Source organism: Amblyomma americanum, chromosome 2, assembly GCF_052857255.1.
Source record: "Amblyomma americanum isolate KBUSLIRL-KWMA chromosome 2, ASM5285725v1, whole genome shotgun sequence".
Classification (NCBI taxonomy): domain Eukaryota; kingdom Metazoa; phylum Arthropoda; class Arachnida; order Ixodida; family Ixodidae; genus Amblyomma; species Amblyomma americanum.
In genome coordinates this window covers 14479862-14499692 of record NC_135498.1, presented here as the reverse complement: position 1 = coordinate 14499692, position 19831 = coordinate 14479862, and the positions used below count along the sequence as shown (strand labels likewise).

Below are 19831 nucleotides of genomic sequence, written 5' to 3'. Positions count from 1 at the left end.
CACTCTTATCGAGAAGTGCTGCGGTTGCGACTGCTGCATGTTCTGTAGTTAAGAATCTCACGGACTTTCGAATGCTGAAGAGCAGATGAGCTTCTTGGTGTTACATGATGCAGCGCTTATTTTCCTCCTTAGTTGAGAGGGATTTCCGAACGATTTGGTATAACAAAAGGCAGCACTCAATTCCTTACGCGCATGCCTTTTTTTTTTCTATGCGCAAGTTTGCAATGCGACACGCATGAAAACAAGGAGGCACTCATCCTTTCCAGTGTGCATCACTGCTTTAGTAGGATACAACTCCAGAACAAAGCGGCAGATGCCCCCTCAAAGGAGGCCCTCCAGCCAATAGCGTTGACCGATTTTCATGACGCTGCGGCTATTCCGACTAAGCCGTGGTTAATCTGTTTTCATCTGACACCCCCTGTGATTTGACGCTAGAAGGTCAAAGGGGATTAACAACGACGTCATGAGAATCGGTTGACGCTATTGGCTCGAAGGCCTCCTTTGAGGTGCACTTGCCGCTTCGTTCGTGAGTTGTATCCGGCTATAGTAACGCATTTAGTGAGGAACTGTATCAGGGTCTGACTCAGGTTTGCTCAAGTATATCTGTGGCTTGTTGAGGTCAGGCCAATCGCTGCAAGCTGCGCACTTCATTCCTTGTAGTAATTCGCAGGCCTGGAAAGCGTTACAGGTGAAAAATTTCGAGGTCAGAGGGCCCAAACCACTTGTTCTGGTTCTTGCAGGCAGGCTGAAAGAAAGGTGCACGTTGCACATCGGTCGGACTAGGAAGAGTGACTTGAATATTGGAGCTCTTGCTGCATTTGTCCGCTATGACAAATAGATCAGTGTGCGGCTGTTTTACTTGAAAAAAATATTTCAACGCTTTCTACGGATTACCAGTTTACAGGAAATGCGTTCCAGCCAGGTGTCGATAAATAAATACTGAACACTATACAGCCCAGGCCATCTGCAGGCGCAGGCAAGTCTTCCGTCTTGAAGGCCAAGTTACTTCCACTAATCGCCTACGGCGTCCATTCCGTGACGGCTCAGAAAATGGAAGCGGCCGACACCCATTCCTCTGCAGGGCGTCGCACGTCGAACCCGATGCTTCGAGCACAGCAGCCACCGGACCGTGATTCGAACACGCCGCGGACTTTCGCAATACGACGAGCCCGAACGTGGCGTTTGTTTGCCTCTTCTGAGCTGGGTGCTCGATGGGGAGGAGAGAGAGACAGGCTACGTGCTAAAGGCAGTCTTGAAAAGAGAGAACGCAATTGGATTAGTGCGAAGAGAAGGTTGTGCGCAGAGAAAAAGAGGGGCTCTGATCGGAGTGTGTCCTGCTTGACTTGGCTGGGCCTGATCGTGGCGTTTTGCCCGGCTGGCGGCTATTGGCGTCCTGCGCACCCATATCTTCGACGCGGCTACGGCTCCGACGTGCTTCTTCGGACAGCCAGCGCGCGTCCCCCCCCCCCCCCCCCCCCCCCCCCCTCTTTTCCGGCCCGTTCGCGCGCAAATGAAGCGAGCGGCCAGGGGGCGATGGTGCTGCCTCCTGGCCGGCTTCGCCGATGCGATTGGGGAGGCGCGCGCCAATGGAGCGCGAACGGGGTCTCTAGCGTGCGTCCACCACGCTCGCGTGACTCGGTCGCCGCGGCCCGGGAAGTGGGGAGCGGGCGCAGCGAGCTGACGGGGCATAAGAGGAACGCTTCTCTCCCCACTCTGCGATTCCTATTCCTGCGCCAACGCTCCCCAAACTATCTTCCTTTTTCCCCCATTTTCTTCCCTAGTGGGGCTGTTATTGTTCGCATGCTTTCTTTTACTCCGCTTGAGTCTTGCGGAGTGACGCGACGGAAAGGAAACGGGAGAAGGTGCGCCAACGGGAAGAAAAGGAATGCGAGTCGCTCTGGGCGTCGTCTTGTTCCCGTCTGCTGTCCTGGCTTGGGTGCTTTTGTATGGACAGAAGCACAAAGATGGAGGGAAAGAGAGTGAATGGGTTGTTGCGAGGACCTGGAAGAGGTGTGCAAAGAGTAACGGAGAAGGCGTGGGGAAAGCACAGTGTGGAGAGAGGCGAGGACCATTCTTCCCTCTCTCTTTCTCGTATTCGTTTGGCATCTGGCTCTGGGTGGAGCGAAGAGAAACAAGGTGCTGTCGGAAGAATAACGGTAAGATGTAAGTAAGTAAACAAGCAGCGAGAAACGGTAGGTGCCAGTGCTGTCGTGTGCTTGCATCCATGGGCGACAGCGAGCTGTTTTCTCGTGGGCGACAGGGCGTGCGACAGGTGGCGTCTTCTTTCATTTGTCGCGACGTTCTCCTCAGGCCCAGCCACGAGGACAGATAGACCTCTTTTTTGTTTATTCCCCTTTCTTTTCGCGATGAAACGGATGGAGTGGCACTTGAGCGGAAAAGAAATGTGGGACTGATTTGCCTTCCTTATTAGGGAAAATTGCGTTCCATTACTCAATTATCCTTTTGACACTGTTTCTTTTACTCTATCCAGTGAAGGTAACCATCTGAATAATCCTCGCTGTAAGGGGACCCAGCTGAAAAGAGGCATGCCACACATTTTATAGCAAAGTGTGAGGAAACGCAAGCCCGATGTTGTTGCCAGGCCTTTTATCGAGGGCAGAACAAGCTGTAAAATAAAACGGTATTTTTTTCGTCAGCAAATGACCTGCCAATTCTGGACCGCAACCGAAGTCTGCACTGGATGCCGGAACTTCAGACGTCAAGCGACATGTCGACGGAAAGGTTTTATGGTTGCTGTTTTCTCAGCAAAGTCAGAAGAAGGGAAGAATATCTCAATTTTCCAGCTATTTATTTTTACTTGAAGAGGCAGTTAAACAACTACATGCCCACAGAAGTGTTTAAGTACGTGATTGAATAATTATTTTCCGGGTGCAATTGTGCATCTTTTTTTTTTCGGGATTGTGAATTTATGTACGAAAAGGTGTTATCTTACATGACATTTAATAGCTAAATATTGGAAAATCTCGTGACTTATATGAATTTTGTACAGAATTTATTTTTTGTTTCGCATTATAATCACGCCAGCTTTTTGTTGTTGTTATAGTTACCCTCTCTGCTTAGCGATTGTGTTGCAGTATTTTTGAAATAAATGAATGAATTACTTCACCAGCGTAATTTTTTTTTTCGAACTGCTCAATACGCATGACATGGTCGAGTAACTCGTTTTTCGTAGCTGACGTTAGCTATGCATCATTGTTAGTTTCTTGTTGAGGAAGCAAAATCATGACTGCGAGCGGGGCGCACTTTGCCTATTATAATATCGCCTAATATCTGAGGGTTTTTTTTGCGTATCAAATAAATGTTTCCATAAAAATGAACTAATTTTTAATGTATCTTCTCACCTGTTTTTACGCACTCTGGGGTCAGGCAGATTCTGGCGGCGGGGTCTGAAAAAAATAGCAGAAGAAATCAGCTCAGTGGGATACTTACCACTCGTTTCCAATTAGTAATATTATCTCAAACTATCTAGTTATTACGAGCACACGCACAAACCACAGGAGCTGAATGCAACTGAAGAATGTTGGCTCGTGAGGAAGGGAACCGACATCGCCGTTTCCAGACTTCACCTGAGATCACAGGATCACTTAAGAAACATTTAATTTGGGCAGCACGTCAACGCTCCAGTTTTTGGTTACTACAAACAACGGCGATGCCCGCGCCATCTACTCCACAGAATGTTCTCAGCAGAACTAGTGCTCGATATCTCTACAAATGAGTCATAGCAAACGCGGCTCGAAAAAAAATTATCACCAGTTTATCAACAGTTCTGGCACTGAATGCTGTGGTGATGGCAGGTAAACGATTTTCCACCGCGGAATTCGAGGTTAGAACTGGACATTTTGAGGACACGCCCACTGTGGAAGGTTCGGCTTGTCTTGAACCAATAAGTGTCGCACACCTCTTGACACTTTTCCAAAAACAATTATATAATTAGAAGCGACCGAATGCAAATAAGGTGTTCACTCTCAGGTAAAACGAAATCCTGCCTCTAAAGCAATGACCCGTGCACGCCATAAATGTGGCTTGCAGGTTGCATTCTGTGACAAGCTTCTTGTCGAAGGGTCACCGTGTTCGCGATCTCCACACATTTTTCGTAATCCCAATTCACACTTTGCTGCAGTGAGCAGGATGCGTTCCGCACGAAATAGCGTTCCTCCGTAGCCGAGTGGATGCTCCCAGTGGATAGTAGTGGAAATCATTCGGTTCTTTCAAATGTACACCACAATGGGGGCTTTCCTCTGAAGCACATTGGACAAATAGAGTTTCCACTTCGAGGAGGAGGAGGATAAAACTTGTTGTCGGCATATGGTTCGAATAGAGCAGGTCGCAACGGGATGAATCCTCTATCTATGATCCCATTGAGTTCAAATCAAACTGAAATAAATTTATTTCCCTTTTTCAACATGGTGGTACAATTTAGTAATATAAAGAAGGTGGTCCTTAGGTTATGTAGAGGTGAGGTATAAATGCACAGTAAAGAAACTAAAAAATTATGTCGAAAATACGACAAAATGTTTTCTAGTTTTGTCTTAACCAGAGAATTTTTCCGCAGTACTGTATCTTTTTTTCTGTAGTACTTTTCTGTAGTCTGAGGTTCTTTTCCGTAGTAACTGCACACAAAGTTCTGTTGTCACTACAAAAATTTTCATTGTTTTAACAAGTTCTTGGTCAAAAACATCTCATAAAATCTGTTGTGACGACAGAAACTTTTTTGTTGTGTTTTTCGTCTGGCTGTGAGTGATGATTTCGACTTGCGTCGCTAAATGCGAGCTACGTTAGCTACGTTCAAACAACTGGCCTAACAGTATTTTTTATAACAGCTAGCTTAGCTGACAGAACCGCAGCCGCGCACAGTCTCAGGTCCGGGCTCCGGACCAGGACGGATTTTTCTTCAGCCTCGCAGATCCTGAAACTTGCATACGTTCCCTTCGTAGCAGACATGGTTGCGTTCGGGCAAATGCTAATGGCAGTCACTCCTCGGTTTGACCCACCGTGGAAGACGAGCCTGTCGGCGGGCATCCTGGGGGCCACGAAGGCCAGGTAGGCGAGCACGCAGCACGCGGCCGCCAGGAGGGTGACGAACGCCAGCAAGGACAGGTCCCGGGCGCGCTGGCCAGCCGAGGGCGCTGCGGAGGCCGCCGGTGGCTTGGCGTGGCAGTCGCTGAGCCGCTGGGCGCCCCCGGGGAAGCTGGCGCACGACTCGTCGCGTGACGGCTTCTTGCTGGACAGCGCGGCCAGGTCTCGGCCTGCCGTCGACAGGATGGGCAGGCTGAGCACGGCGTCCGGACGGCTGGCGTCCTGGTACTGCACGTGGAGCCAGGGGGGTCGCCGCGATGATGCTCACTTTCCAATGCTTGCAGCGTGTCCTTATAGACTCATGGTCAACGACACCAAAAGAAAGCGAACTGCTGCGCCTCTGGAGATTTGTAGATACCCGTGGCCTGCTACACCCTGTGGTCATCTTTATTCCAGCCTTTCTGCTCTCACGACTTCAACACCCTTGATCCTTACCCCATCCCTCTCTTCCCCCTTTTACATCGCCTCTTCTCTTCCTCCCGGCGCGGGGAAGCCAATTGTAACCCTGTTCTGATCACCCCCCCCCCCCCCCTACCCGCCCTTTCTTTTCCTCTCTCTCTTCCCCGACGTTACCCGCGCACGTCTTGTAACTCGCATTGCAGGGACTGTCCCACCCTATTTCGCACCTCATTGTCCCTGTGCGCTTCCCACGGCTCCCCTCTTGACACCTTTCTGCCCAAACTATTTAGGAGGCGTAGGGGGCAGACTCAACCACCATCGGCCAACATAGGCTGTGGCCCGAACTCAATCCACCACACCTCATTTCTAAATGTAAAACATTTTTATCTCTCTCTCTAATCGCTTAGCTTGTCTTCCACTGCCCTTGACTATGTTACCCTTCCTTCGGTATCCACTATATCACTGCAAAAGACCTCCGGTTATACTACATGCCCCACAAAAACCGTCTTCTTTGCCTCAGTCATCAACTCATGTTGATCCTCTAACCCCCTCTGGTCTCTTTCTGTCTGTTAACCTTACAGCTATCAGTTGGCTTTCAGTCGCTCACTGCATGCGCTGTTCTGATTCTCGTCCTAGAATATCTTGCTTAGCCCCTGTTTCAGCAAAGGCAAAATATTATTCGTAACGTGTTACTGCCACTCTCTCTTGAAGGACCCAAGGCGTTTCCCAAACGCAGCGCGACTGTAAAAGATCAGAGACGAACCGGAGTGACGGGCGAGGGCGTCCTGCGGTACTCGAGCACCGTGCTGAGCGGGTTCTCGTGCACGGTGACCTTGAGGCCGGCCTGGGTCGCCTGGTAGGTGAGGCCGTTGGGCATGCGCTCTCCCCCTCCCCCGCTGGGCGAGGTGCGGAAGCTGACGGCCACCGGGTCCTCGGGCGACGCCATGTCCGGCAGCGGACCCTGCTCCAGCCGAAGGACCGTCGTGGACGCCTCGCTCCACTCCAGGGTCAGGCCGGCACTGGGTCAGTTGCACTGCGCAAGAGCAGCGGGGAATCCCCTGGCCTTATACACCGACGTGGAACACAACGGTGGGACACTACTATCCATCCCAATTACCAAATGAATTTACACTATCACAACGTTAAAGTTCTTAGTACCCTTCCTGACACGCGCTCTTTTTCCTGCCCTCTATTTCCTCTACCGTCTTCGTACCCTCACCTGCATGCTGCAAGTGCCCTGTAATTCTAATTTGGAACATTTATTTCTCATGCCCCGCCGCCATTCCATTCCCCCGCTATACGTACCCCTCTCTCCCGACGTAGCGGAAATGTGCATTCATCCGTCACAGTGTGACTTTTCACGAGACAAACCTTGAGGATATGATGTGAGATTTTTTACACCAGGGTAACACATATAGCTTTCACATAGGTTAAATTCATTGAAAAAGTGAAAAAAAAACAGAATTAAAATAATTTAATCAGGGCACAGAGGAGGAAATCGCACCGCAGCTGCCGATTCCGAGGCAGAATCAATGTTCTAACCTACTATGAAAAACCTCGCCTTCCCAGCATTCCCACGGTGAATAGTGCTGTTCGAGAAACTCGCTAAAATGGTGGCGCCAGCTTTCCATCTACAGGTAATATTGAAAAACTCCATACCTGGTGCAGGATATACTCAGCTATTAGTGCCGAGTCGCAGTAAAGTTTTTTTTTTCTCTCTCTATTGGCAAATAACTGCTTGGGGAGCGCAAGACGAACACGGTAACGGGGAAGACACGCACACAAGCGATGCTTCCAACTGAACTTAAGTTCTTCATGGACAACCTCATGTACAGCCTTGGTCAAAAGTCCCTGGTGCATGGTTTGCTTCTGAGCAGCATTAGTTTAGTCTCGCCCTGCCGTCTGCTAACCGTCTCGGCTAGCTAATTTGGTAGAGCGATTGCCCCGGACAGGCGGCGGAGCCGAGTTCGACCCCGCGAACCAGGACAAAGTTTTCTTCAGCTACGAGGTTTGTGTGTAAGAAGTGTGTGTACAGTTCCTTTGTAGTCGGGAGATATTAGTCAGTGCCAGCCGTTTGCAGTGTTGCTCGCTGTAAGCAGACGGGTCGGCTCATGGGTTCATCGTGGTCGTACTTCAAAGTAAACACTGTTCACTGCTTTCATGCTTAATAAACTTATGCGCGAGCTCGCTCCCGCAACGTGTTGTGCTCTCTGAAAATAAATAGTAAAAAATAATTTTGGATTTGATATTATTAAACATTTGAGTGCGCTGTGGTAGATTCCCGTGCGCAGTACAAACCGTTGATTCATTACAACACGTATGCCGTAACTGTAGGGTGAAGCCAACGGCATTTGTCTTCCAGTTTGAGATTACTACTAAAATGCGGACCTGCTTCGTGTACGACAAAATAATCACTTCTAACCTAACGTTTCGCGGGTAATTGTAATCACTTGACTTGTGGCAGACGAAACACAAACTGGCGGTCTTATCGCAAAAGAATACGGATTTTAGAGCTCAACCAAGCAATGCTCCAGTCCGAGAACACGTAGAGAATAGTGTACGCATCCTGTTCTGCTGGTTTCTCTACCAGCTACCATGCACCAACTGGCCCAAAAGGCTACGCTTCTACGATTCCAGTCCAAGATTTTCACTTTTTTTTTTCACTGAATTCTCGAACTAAAAATAGGCCCAATGAGAAAAGGAATCTTCATGGGTTTTCAAGAAATTATAAGAATTAGCAGATGATGAGGTGTTTTTTTTTTTTGCAGTCGAAGATATTTTAGGCTAATAACAAAGATCACAACCAGGGAAAGGCCCAAACCCGTTTTGAAACGCAGAAAAGGAAGCGGGAGAAGAGTGCAAATCCATGCCAGCGCGAAAAGCCCTTCTTGGCGGTCGCCTTGAGGCTTCTCAAGGTTCGGCAGTCGCTACCATTGCCAGTTCCGAGAGGTTCAAGCGCCCTCTATTTTCAGTAGAACCACGCAAATGATTCCGAGATAAGATGGTGCACGGTGATCGGCACAGAACACCGCCGTACCGTCTTCTTCCCTATAGCGCGTACTCACTATGGCTGTTTCATTGCTGGACATATTACTAAGGTAAAGCGGACGTTTGTGTTCTCTGCCGAGCACTAATAGAACGAAAAGGAGGTACTGCCGCTTCGCGTATTCTGCGCGGACCCCAATACAGCGCTGTTTCTGGCGGAGCGTTTCTCACATCGTCGCCGCATCAGGGCTATACGATACGCTCTGCCTGGAAACTGTGCGACTCAGAGCTTTCGTTGGGCGACCTATATCCTACGTTCCAATCTCCACTTTTTTTTTTCAGTTCTCTATAGTGGGACGTCGATGACCACGACGGGTCGACCAGTTTGAGAGCAAGTACAGAACTCATGTTGGAGCTGACACACTAGCTGTAGTTGTAAAAGTCATCTACAAGACAAGAGCTCAAGCTAGTCATATAAACGCTTGTTTCCTTCAGTTTTTTAAGAAGTTCATTCAGATTTAATTAGGCTTGAAAATGGATTCTTAACTTTTTCTTTTTGAACATGTAACTTTGGGTGGGGATAGAAGCCAACACTTCTCACGAGTCGCCCCGGCTACAGATACGTGGTGGAGCTGGGGAAAAGGAATACAAACACACAAAGCGCAGTACTTTTCGAAATCCTGAACTTTGGCGTTCAATAATTCGTACGAACGGCAAAGATGAAAAAAATATATTTTATAATTCATCAGGGAAAATACACAGGCTTTCCAAATTAGTACTGGGAAAGTGTGTCTAAATTAGAAATTTTCAGCTTAAATAAGAGAATTTTCTATGGTGACAGGGAACATTGCAGGCTCAACTGCAAGGTAAAATGCCAACTGCCGGTATTAGTTGGTTAAGGGGACCGGTCGGGAGCATTGGTCATTGGTTGCGCGGCGTCCATATGCCGCGCAACCGCTGTCTCCTCACTCTGCACACGCTACTGGCACAGTGCGGCGCCGAGTCTCCCCGCGCTTGCCTGAAACGCTTTACTGACTTATGTCAGCAAACACGCTTGTTTGCCCGTTATGTTTTTCAACGGCTTGTCATTATTCGTAGTACATGACTCTGCGTCAGGACGGCTAATAGCGCTTCACCGACTAAACTATGCTGTATACTTTTGGCAGGCACAAAAGAGAGACGACAACATGTTCACGAGCGTACGCTCATAAAAAAGAAATGGTGAAATGATTTCAGTCCCCCCCCCCCCCCCCCCCCCCCCCGCCAAATCCGCCAGTACTACGCACTCCATTACTTTGTTTTCTTCGATGCCAGACTCCGGAATTCCTGCCCACAGCTCGAGCAAGCAAGGTCGTCTCCACGTCTTCTCGACAGCTGTCGTGAAAAGACGTCCCCCATCAAGTCATAAACGGCCAGAAAATTGCGCCCGTTGGCCACACGACGCCTGGCCCGCCTCTTTAGCTTCTAACGCCTAGAAGTTTGAGACTAGAGGGAGTAAAGCATTTAAGGCAGAGAGGCCTTATTTCAGGTCTATTACTCAAAAGCGGTGGGTGCTTCAAAAAGAGCCTATGGGATATAGGTTGCGGCTAGTGTGAAGACTGTGCGCCGGACTTGTGGCCTGCAGAGCTTATCGTGCAGCGGAGCGCTGAGCCAACCGCTGCAACTCTGTATGGCCGCAACATCGCGTCCAAAGCCGCTGCGTAATTCAAGCCTGACATTCTGCCGCAAGACGTTGCCTAGTTACAAATTGTTCACATCGGCTTGCCCGTTGCAAGAACTGCTTGCGCACTTTAAATCGTAGCAAGTTTTCGCCTTCGGATTTAAACGAAACGGGAGTGCCGCGAAATTAACCGCGTGGCTGCCTCGGTGTGCGCATGAATGACCCGCCGTTCAGTGCAGACAATCAACCTTGTATACAGCCACGGAAGCCTGCAGGGGACACCATATAACACACGGCCAGAACTGCCTAATGGGTCATCCTCTCTGTCTTGTTTACGGTGCCTTTTCTTATGCGATCTTCTATACTCACTTCGTATACTGCACGTGGTTCTTGTGCCTTTCTGTCTTTAGAGGCGTGCTTAAGGGTTCCGAGGCTTCAGGGGATGAACCAACGAAAAAGGCGCGCGTCCGACAAGCGCTGGTGTTAGCTGAGCCTTCCAGGCTCGCTGAGAACAACTGATCCTTTCGCGAGAGCTGGCCGAAAAGCAAAGCCTCAGCGAACGCCAAATAGCGGTTCCGGAGATGCAATGCGAGAGCTAGCTCGACGTTTCGTATGTAATTAGTCGCGCACTCTCCGCCACGGGGGACACACCACACAGCGCGTGCGCCGACGCGGAGTCAAACCGAGGGATTTTCGAGCCACTTGTTCTCTCTAGTCGGTTCTAATTAACGCCCTCTCTCCGATCCTGATCCTCCTCCTCTCCACTTTTCGTCTGCTCCTCCTCTCCCTCTGTCTTCTTCCGGGCGGCGGCTCCTCGCAAATGACCGGTTCCCGGCGGCCAGCGAGGAGAGCGCGCTGGGGGTCGCAGTCGCGCGTTGGTTCGCAGAGTTGAGGCTGCTTTGTATACAGTCGGCGATGGGGAGGAGCGACTCTTCCTCCCGCTCGTCTCAGCGTTCTTACGCAACGTTGCTCGCTGCATCCGCGCCGCGCCTATGCGCGCAGATTCGCAGCGCAGAGACTCATTTCCGAATGGGACTTCTGCCGGACAAGTCTTCCGTCCTTGAGAGGTTCGGGAAGAACGACTCCTCCCCCCGTCCCTCGTTTGCAAGTCGCCGCGCGAGGCAGTGGAAGACGACTCCGAACTTTAGCTCCAAGATCTTGCGCGGGCAGTTTACGCCGGTTAGAAAGAAAAATTGGAGATGCACACGCTAAACGTCGGAAGCATCTGCTGCAGAAATACATTCTCATGCAACGTCCATAGAATCTCTTGTATGTTGTTGTTGTTGTTGACCTCAGTGTACATGGCACATGCCCACGCGGAGGGATTGGCCAGGGTTTGATGATTAATTTCAAGGAAAATCACACCGGCGATTGTGATGAAAAGAGAGGCATGAGGCAGAGAAGTAGAATAGTGAAATGATTCAGACTATAAAAGGAATAATTGGAGGAAACGTAAAGATAAATGTAACAATTTCGAAGTACGAGGCAAAAAGAAAATGCATACGAAAAGGGTTCAGCTTAAGTTAAGGACAGCGCAGCGAGCTATGGAGAGGAAAATTATAGGTGTAACGTTCAGGGACAGGAAGAGGGAAGAATGGGCGAGGGATCGAATACGGGTTAACGACATACTAGTCGAAAAGAGAAAGAAGAAATGAACTTGATCAAAGCATGTAATTCAAAGACAAGGCAGCCGTTGGCCCTTAAGGGTAATAGACTGGATTCCAAGGGAAGGGGGCGGCAGAAAGGTCGGCGGATGAGATAGTTTGTGGGGATAGGGTGACCGCAGCTGGCACAGGACAGGATTAATTGGAGAGATATGGGAGAGGCCTTTGTCCTGTAGTGGGCGCAGTCAGGCTGATGATGATGATGAAATAATTTAGAATGCAGTTAACAAGGGAACCTTGCAGTTGTAATAATGTAGCCGTGAAGGTATCCTCAAACTCCACTTGACACGAATCCTTTGACACTCGCACCGAACGAGAGAAGAACTGGAAATGACACAGAGAGAACTAACCCCGAGAGAGGGACCTCCAGATAAGTCTTTCTCTGAAGTGCGAACCGCCGGAAAGAGAGGATAAAATGTTCTATTGTTTCAACTTCCTCGCATGTGCAACAAATGTTTGTCCTAGAGAACACGAGAAAGCGCCATTGACACCTAACACAGCCTTGCTTTACACGACCGGACAATCCAGGGGTACTTTTAGTGCTGTGAGCAACGGATCACTGCAGCTGGGTGAGACATGCTGGCTACCTCCTCCTTCTTCTTCGTCGGCTACTAATTCCTCTTCCTGTTCTTCCAGCTCCATCCGAGTAACACAGATACTCTAGCCTCGTTTACCTACGCCGTCATGTATACAAACCGTACAGATGGCGATATGGACGGCGTGGGCGTTTAAGTGCGCGGGTAGCTTTTATTGTCATTCACGAGAGCTCCGCAGTGCGGGCCCTAAAAGAAGAAACAATGGCGTGCAAGCATTGGAGTGAATTTGTGCAGAAAAAAAAAAGAAAATACGTGGCATCGCAGAGGAGTCGTTACTCGCCGTTGTTACATTGGCAATGTAGGCTATCGAGACAGAGATTAATTGATCCGTCAAGAATTGGAGCTTACAGATAATGAATAATGTAGACTGATTCTGGCCGCCAGAACGACAGAATAAGGTTACGAAAAGCGGGATGAGTGCAATGCTAGTGTCAGGTGCAAGGTTAGCTTCTGAACATCGGTAAGCGCTTATGCCAGGAGTGGAAAGGGGAAGAAAGGGAGTAAGGAGGAAGAGGAGACAAAACACAGCAGCTTCGGACATGGTTAACGGCACTCAGAGGGACGCGAGGAATACATCGCCTCCGGCTGAAAATCTGGAAGCCAGCCCACAAAACACACCGTTATCCTGGGAATACCAACCGGGAGACACGTCCCGTCTCCCCATGGAAGTCGAGGGTGTCGTCAGGCGATCAAGCGAACGAGGCCTTGGTTGGCCAGCTGCTGAGCGCTGAGGAGATTCGTACTTGGCTTCGCGCCGAATGTCATTCCACGATTGGCACTCTTGTAAGACCCCGCCTTGGAAGCAATAAATGTCGCTTAAAAAGTTGGCTACTTTACGATGTGACTTCAGCGCATGTACTCATTTATATAGCGGTGATAACAAAAGTGGGCATTTGGCAAATAATATTCGTGCTGTCAGCAAATGTTGCGTTCGCTCGCGTCCACAACAGTACGACGAAAAAATTGTTTCGACTTCCAGCTCTCCCGCAGTCAGTTACGTCTTATTTTTGTGTTATAATGGTAATTCTAAACGCGATGGCATACCTACTGTCGCGGTTAAGGACGACTAACGTCCGTCTCAGCACAAGCTGTAACCGCAACCACGGATAATTCCTCAATTTTTCCCTATCTGCAGCTCCTAGACCTGCTAAGCCTCAGCCGATGCGCTTAGCCTCTGGTGAAGACCTTCATAACGCGCGGACGATAAAGGATGACTGAGATTTCGACTTTATTGCCTTACGTTGGCACTTGGACCAAAACTGTCGCACCTAAGTTTATCCGAACTTAACTTCATATTTTCTTTTCCTTTCTTGTCTACTTTTTTTTTTTTGCTCTGCTTTTGCGTGTCCGCTGGCGGTGAAGCAGCGATTACATGTGCGAAGAAAAGACCCTTCGACGGCGCAGTGCTCCCTTTCCGGCGCGCAGTTTATTTCGGAGCTCTTATCTTATTCTCTCCAAATCACTTGCATTGTAAGCGTCGTCGCGTCGCACACCTTCACGGTCGTACTTCGCCGTTCGCTGCGCCGTCTCTCGGGGAGAAAAGCAAAGAGGAGCAATATTAAGTCTTCCACGCTGTACTGCGTCTCTCCAGTCTGCTGCGAGTCTTTTTTTCCCATCCCGATTTCCTTTCAAAAGGCGCACTGCTGCTGGTTTCTAAAACTCTCTCTGCATCTCAACGGCTGGCGAAGCAACACAACCACCGCCGCCGAGCGGTTACCAAAGAGAGCGGCGCGGGAGGGCGCTGGAAGCAGCAAGAGGCTCCCTTCGAGAACCTTTCGGCGAGAAGCGCTCTTGGAGCCGGCGATAACGGCTCCCTGCATCGCGGCACCTTTCTCTCCCTCTCTCTCTATCTGACTCTTCTGAATTCGCTGCTGTTTTTTTTCCCCAAGAGAGTTTAATGTTTTCTGCAGTGCTTCTTCGCAAGTATTCCTACGTGGCAAGCTACGGAGCGAAGTGGAGCCGGGCGCGATTCTGCTTTGGCTTCTTTCCTGTTGTTGTGCCAAACCATTTCTTTCTTTCTTACTTTTTTTTTCTTTTGCCGATCTGTTCCGCGCTACGTATTTGTCCTCCTCCTCTCTCCTCCTCTTTTTTTATTATGATGGAGCCGGATTCTCATATTTGAGAAAGCCGCCAGCGAAGGGTGCTGCTCCGTAAAACAAACAAACAAACAAACAAAAAAGAGACGCAGAATGCGGAAAAGATGAGGTAGGAGAGATTACGACGTGTGAATTCTCGTACATGACGTCTTTTTCTTGTTTTTTTTAAGTGCGCGTATGGAAGCATATATATGTAATGTATGTCGCGCGTACTTACTTGCCCGTCCGTATATGCAGTACGTCAGCGCATGCTTACGTACGCTCGTTGCAACTCCCAGGGACTTCGGGGCTTACGCTTCCAGTGCTTCTGTTTGCTGCGGTTACGAAGCTAAAGACTAAAGAAAAAAAAAAGAGAATCGGAAGACGTTCGAAGACGCGATGGGCGCGAAAACATTTCGCCTCGTCGTGACTTGTGCGGACGGAGCCGATTGGAAGGAAAGAGCGTGAGGCAGAAATAGGAAATAGATGAAAAGGACAGACGATGGGAGATGGGGAGGGGGAATTGCCGCGTAAGAAGAGCGCGCCCATGCGCAATTTCAGGTCCTCTGACGGGGGGCGTCACAAATAAGACTCGCAGGAGGGGCACAAAAACCTGCCGCATAGCCAAAGAGGACAGACGCGTGCGAAACAAGGTTTACCTGGTCAAGTGTTTTATTTTGTGGCAGAACGAGAAAATGGATAAGGAACGAGAGGCGCAAAACAGTGGAGATGACGGCGCTTCCCAATGATGATATCTGACGTGTGCCCTATTGCGTTTTTGTCGTAAGTGACGGCATGCATCTGTGCGGCAGAGGGAGGACCTGGAACGAAAGGACCACTGGCGACGCCAAACAACACCGAACGTGCAAGAAGTAATGTGAATAAATTTCGGTACAATCTGAGGGGCTGGAAACGCTCTCGAAAGGTCGAAAATCCGTAGCTGTTTTCTTGGTGAAGTTCGAACTCTGCTAACAAATAAACAAACAAACAAGCAAACAAGCAAATAAATAAATAAATAAACAAATAAACAAGCGATTTATAGATAACAAAAGAAAACAAACAAAAACCAGCAGATACAATCGAAATCGACGCAAGCTTAGACGCGAAGACAGCACACAGTCAGGACCGACGCCGAAGGTACGAATTCAAGTTGATTGCTGCATAGAGCTTACGTTTACTTTATTTTGCTCGGGTACGCTTATTTTCCTTCGCTCGAGAACACTCCATTGAAAATCGCAAACGAAAGTATAGCACTACTGTACGCGCTAGCCTAGCCAGTGTTCAGTGGCGCCTTCGATATAAAGATATATCAAGCGGCGCTTCTTTTAACGGCGCTCTTCGACAATTTTTCGCCCGACCAGGCGGCTCGGCTGCACGACCTTGGGCAGCAGCTGGGAGCGCTAACACTTTGAAACCGCGTGACTAGGTGAACGCGGCGTGTGCCGGAGGATGGCCTTCGGTAGCATGTACTCATTTTCCACGCCGCAGCGCTGCCATGCGGTGTAGACAACTTAACAAACTAAAGCCTAACGGTGGTCTTCGCCTATCGTGCTTCGCTGCTGAAGGCGTTGCGGAAACCAACTGCACGTTAATTTTGATGATGTTCTAATTATAGTGTACTGGTGACAATATCAGATATCTTCTGATAGGCAGCGGCTAGTAACAAAGCACCGTCTGCTGCGGGTTGGATGCCGAGTAGGTTAGGATTAGTGACGCTAAGCGAGCGTTGCGCTGCGTTGCACCGGCGGACGGCACGCCGCTTAAAGAAGCGCGCGCGCGTGGGTGCAGTGTACTTTCTCTAGTTTAGAAATAAACTTATCTATAATGATTTCTTATGTGTCGAATTACCGATATATCGAACTGCTTCGCGATGCACTTCGATTTTCATATACCCGGGTTCGACTGTATCTGAGCATTGAAATCCCCTGTATTTATCAAGGGATATTTCCATCATACAAGACATACTGGACTACGTAATATTCACATCTACCGCATGTTGAGACAAGCCTCTATAAACCAACGTTCCGCCCCGTAGGCACCCTGCTTCTACGGATAAGCTGGCTTCTGAAATCTCTCTTTTTCACAGATGGTAGCCAAGACCTCTCTAAAATGCTTGCACTTTTCAAATCTTTTGCATCCTGCACGCATTGAAAATCTCGCAGGAGGAACTAGTCGCCAATCCAGTTTTAAATTCAGTAGCAAAGAACATAGAGTTATGGCGCCAAATCTAACATGGCTATAGGCGCATGACTGTCTCCTGCCTAATTTCATTGAGGCTACAGGTTAGACTATGTATACGAATATATTTTTTTCATGATATAGGAAAACAACAGGAAGCTTAACAGAATAATCTGAAAAAAAAATCGCAATCCTGAATGCAGTTTTGTTTGGTGTACAGTTTATATTCATCATAAAAATTCAGGACAGAATAACAGCCGAGCTTGTGCCTATGTTCTGCAAAAAAAAAAAACCTAGACAAATGCGCATGCCACTGCGGGCGCGTTTTCTGAGCCTGCAGTGTTATTCATTACAGAAAGTGAGATCTAAGAAAAGCGATCCACACCACCCCCAAGGATTTCACTGGTTTGTATACGAATTAATAAAGCTCTGCTCATTTGCAACATGTGAAATAGTACAGCGGAGGGCGAAGACTCCCAGCAAAATATACAAATAAGATAAGAGGCGTCCCAATTCAAATCACATGCAAGCTGGCGAGAAACGAAGCCTCCAACGACCGTAGAGAAGCTTAAGGCGCGCGAGAACGTACTTGTGTAAAGGCGCGCCGGGCTATTTGGCAAAAGCGCATAAAAATGTCGGCGCTGTTACGTAGCCGTTATCGCCGCGCTCACAGGCGCGGGGAAGGGGGTAAGAAGAGCGGGCTCTTTGCGAGAAGCAAGAGAAAAGAAGGGCCAACATGAGGCAGTACAGCAGCCAGCTGAAATACGACACGTTGTCTTTTCTGTATGGGCTTCGATTGCACCCCCTTCTTGTCCACCACTATAGGCACCCCTCCTTTCCCCTCGGCTCATTCCGTTGGGATCCACGCCACAGACACTTGCAGACAATAATCAAGTCTTTGAAAGCACTTTGCGAATCGCAGTAAAAGGGGCAGACATTCACGGAGAGACGTTGAGAGGAATTTGGATTCCGTTCTCAATTCGAAATAGGGAACGCGTATCAGCACACGTGAACAGTGGAGATGCAGGTTTGGAAGCATGGAACAAAGCGGTGAATGACTGACAGGTCAGGTCATAAAACGTTACTGCGGACGAAAGAGTGCAGCTATAGGCTCGCCGATCACAAAGAAGAGAGCATACCGCCACCTTTTGGCTCGTTCGAAAGCGCTTTTCTGCAGGATCGTTTTGGTTTTGACGCTGTCGAATGTTAATCGTCAGAAGTCGCAAAACCAAACAAAATGTGCGCGTGGCTACCCTGACCGACCTCCACTAATTATTTGTCGTTCTATTTCCCTCAAGGCATTGCGTGTTCAGTAGCGAAACATGTACAGCTCAAGAGAGCAATTAAACACTTCGGGTGAAGCTAACTAAGCAAGAGCTTACATGGCTTCAGCGGAAGCTCGCACCTCGGCTCACCTGAGGCACTCATGTGAATGGCAACGAACAAATAAACTAGGCGACACCTCTGATCTATGTAGCCTTAGCCCTGTCATCGGCTTAGTGTCACGCAAGACCAGAGAGCTTGGGGGCATTGTGTCCCATTTGCACTGTTTCTTCAGTAGTCCGTGTCTCCTTATGGCAAAACCTTCCCATCTAAGCATGCGCCTACTAGCCCGAAAAATATTCTAGCATGATATTGTTTTTGTTTCCTTGTCTCTGCAGGTGTCGCCACTGTAGGCCTCACACATTCAGAGAGAGAGAGAGAAAACTTTTATCCGAAAGAAGAATTCGCAGAAGCTGTGTGTCCAGGGCTTCACTGGCGGCAGCTGACTTGCGGGCTTGCTAGATGATTTAGGCGCTTGCTGGTACATGTTACTGGTTAGGACCGCCTTCCACCGCTCCAATATAAACTTCTGTTGGGCCTGGTTAGTGCATGATAATGATACAGATTATCGATGTGCGCAATACATTAGCCGAACCACGTACACGAGAGAAACACAAGGACAGGCGCAACACGCGCAAAGCAGTAGACGAACCACGTGCACGAGAGAAACACAAGGACAGGCGCAACACGCGTAAAACAGTAGACGAACCACGTGCACGAGAGAAACACAAGGACAGGCGCAACAATAACTATACTTGTTAGTGTCGCGGCTGTCCTTGTGTTTCTCTCGAGTACGTGGTTCGTCTACTGTTTTGCGCACATAGATCATCTGTATTATTATCTTCCACTGCTCGTGTGTCGGGTATGGCACATTTCACGTTGGGTCCGGTTTGTTCCGGCATATCCAAGAGGTATGATAAGGCGTGCGCCTTGCTCCGCACCAAGGACAGTACCACGGGTATTTTTTGGGATTAATCTTGTTTAAAATGTGATGATTAGGAAATGTGTTAGTTTGTATTCTCCTCCAGTCTATGGCGTCCGAGGAGGATAGTTTGCGTGGTGATGAGAAATGACTTCTTCGTAGCCTGGTGTGTTCAAGCCTGTCACAGTAAAGGTCCTAAAATGGCGGTGGAGTAGGAATGGGGATCCGCCCGGTTTGTGACAGCTTGGGCTAGATCATTCACTACCTCTCTTCCGTCTAGGCCATCCCGTTTCTTGGAGGCAGAGGACGTTCGTGGATATCAGTTGACTTAGAATAAACATCTGCTGGGAGCTGATGTTCCTCTTGAAAGAGCGGCAGTTCTACTGCCAGATTTGTTGGTGTTCTGGTTGCCAATTTGGAGCGGTGGCCATCAGCGTTGTTTGTCACTGATTTGCAGTCGCTGAGATCAGTCATGCCAGCAGACCTTCGGTGGGCCTCCAGGCGTGAGTTGTCGATGATTCCAGTGCGTTGTCGCACCCCTCGAGTTATTATTTGGAATTTCAAGTTGAATTATTCTTTGACAGCCACAAATTGAGCCAGTCTGGCCATCCGTCGGCCTTGGAGTTGTTCGGTTAGTTTTTGTGTCATGGTCAATTGAGTTTGACTGATAATCTGTTGAACTTGAGTACGAATGTTTTGTGTGCTTTCCTTAGTTAGAAGTGCGGATATTGGCGTTAGCGGTTTCTGCTTTTGCGTTTTGGTTACGCTGGCCTGTTGAGGCGGAGTTGTGTAGGTGTTGGCTGTGTTTTTTGTTCCACTTTTGACTTTACCGGTACAACTAGTGGTGAGGGCGAAAGGGTAGTCTGCGTCTGACCAGCTTGTAAGAGCTGTTGTAGTTGTTATACCTTACGAAGGCTTTCGCGTTGTTCTGA

General features: G+C 48.9%; 1 protein-coding gene across 1 annotated transcript in view; it reads right to left on the bottom strand.

Moving 5' to 3' along the window:
• The window catches only part of LOC144118345 (neprilysin-1-like), a 71470-nt gene that overhangs the window by 27022 nt on the left and 24617 nt on the right, over nucleotides 1-19831 (bottom strand). Inside the window, exons 2-4 of the mRNA XM_077651296.1 lie at nucleotides 6260-6529; nucleotides 5013-5325; nucleotides 3363-3407 (exon numbers count right to left, since the gene is read on the bottom strand). Coding sequence (XP_077507422.1) covers nucleotides 3363-3407; nucleotides 5013-5325; nucleotides 6260-6442 — 541 coding nt within the window. The 5' untranslated portion in view covers nucleotides 6443-6529. The remainder of the gene's footprint in view (nucleotides 1-3362; nucleotides 3408-5012; nucleotides 5326-6259; nucleotides 6530-19831) is intronic.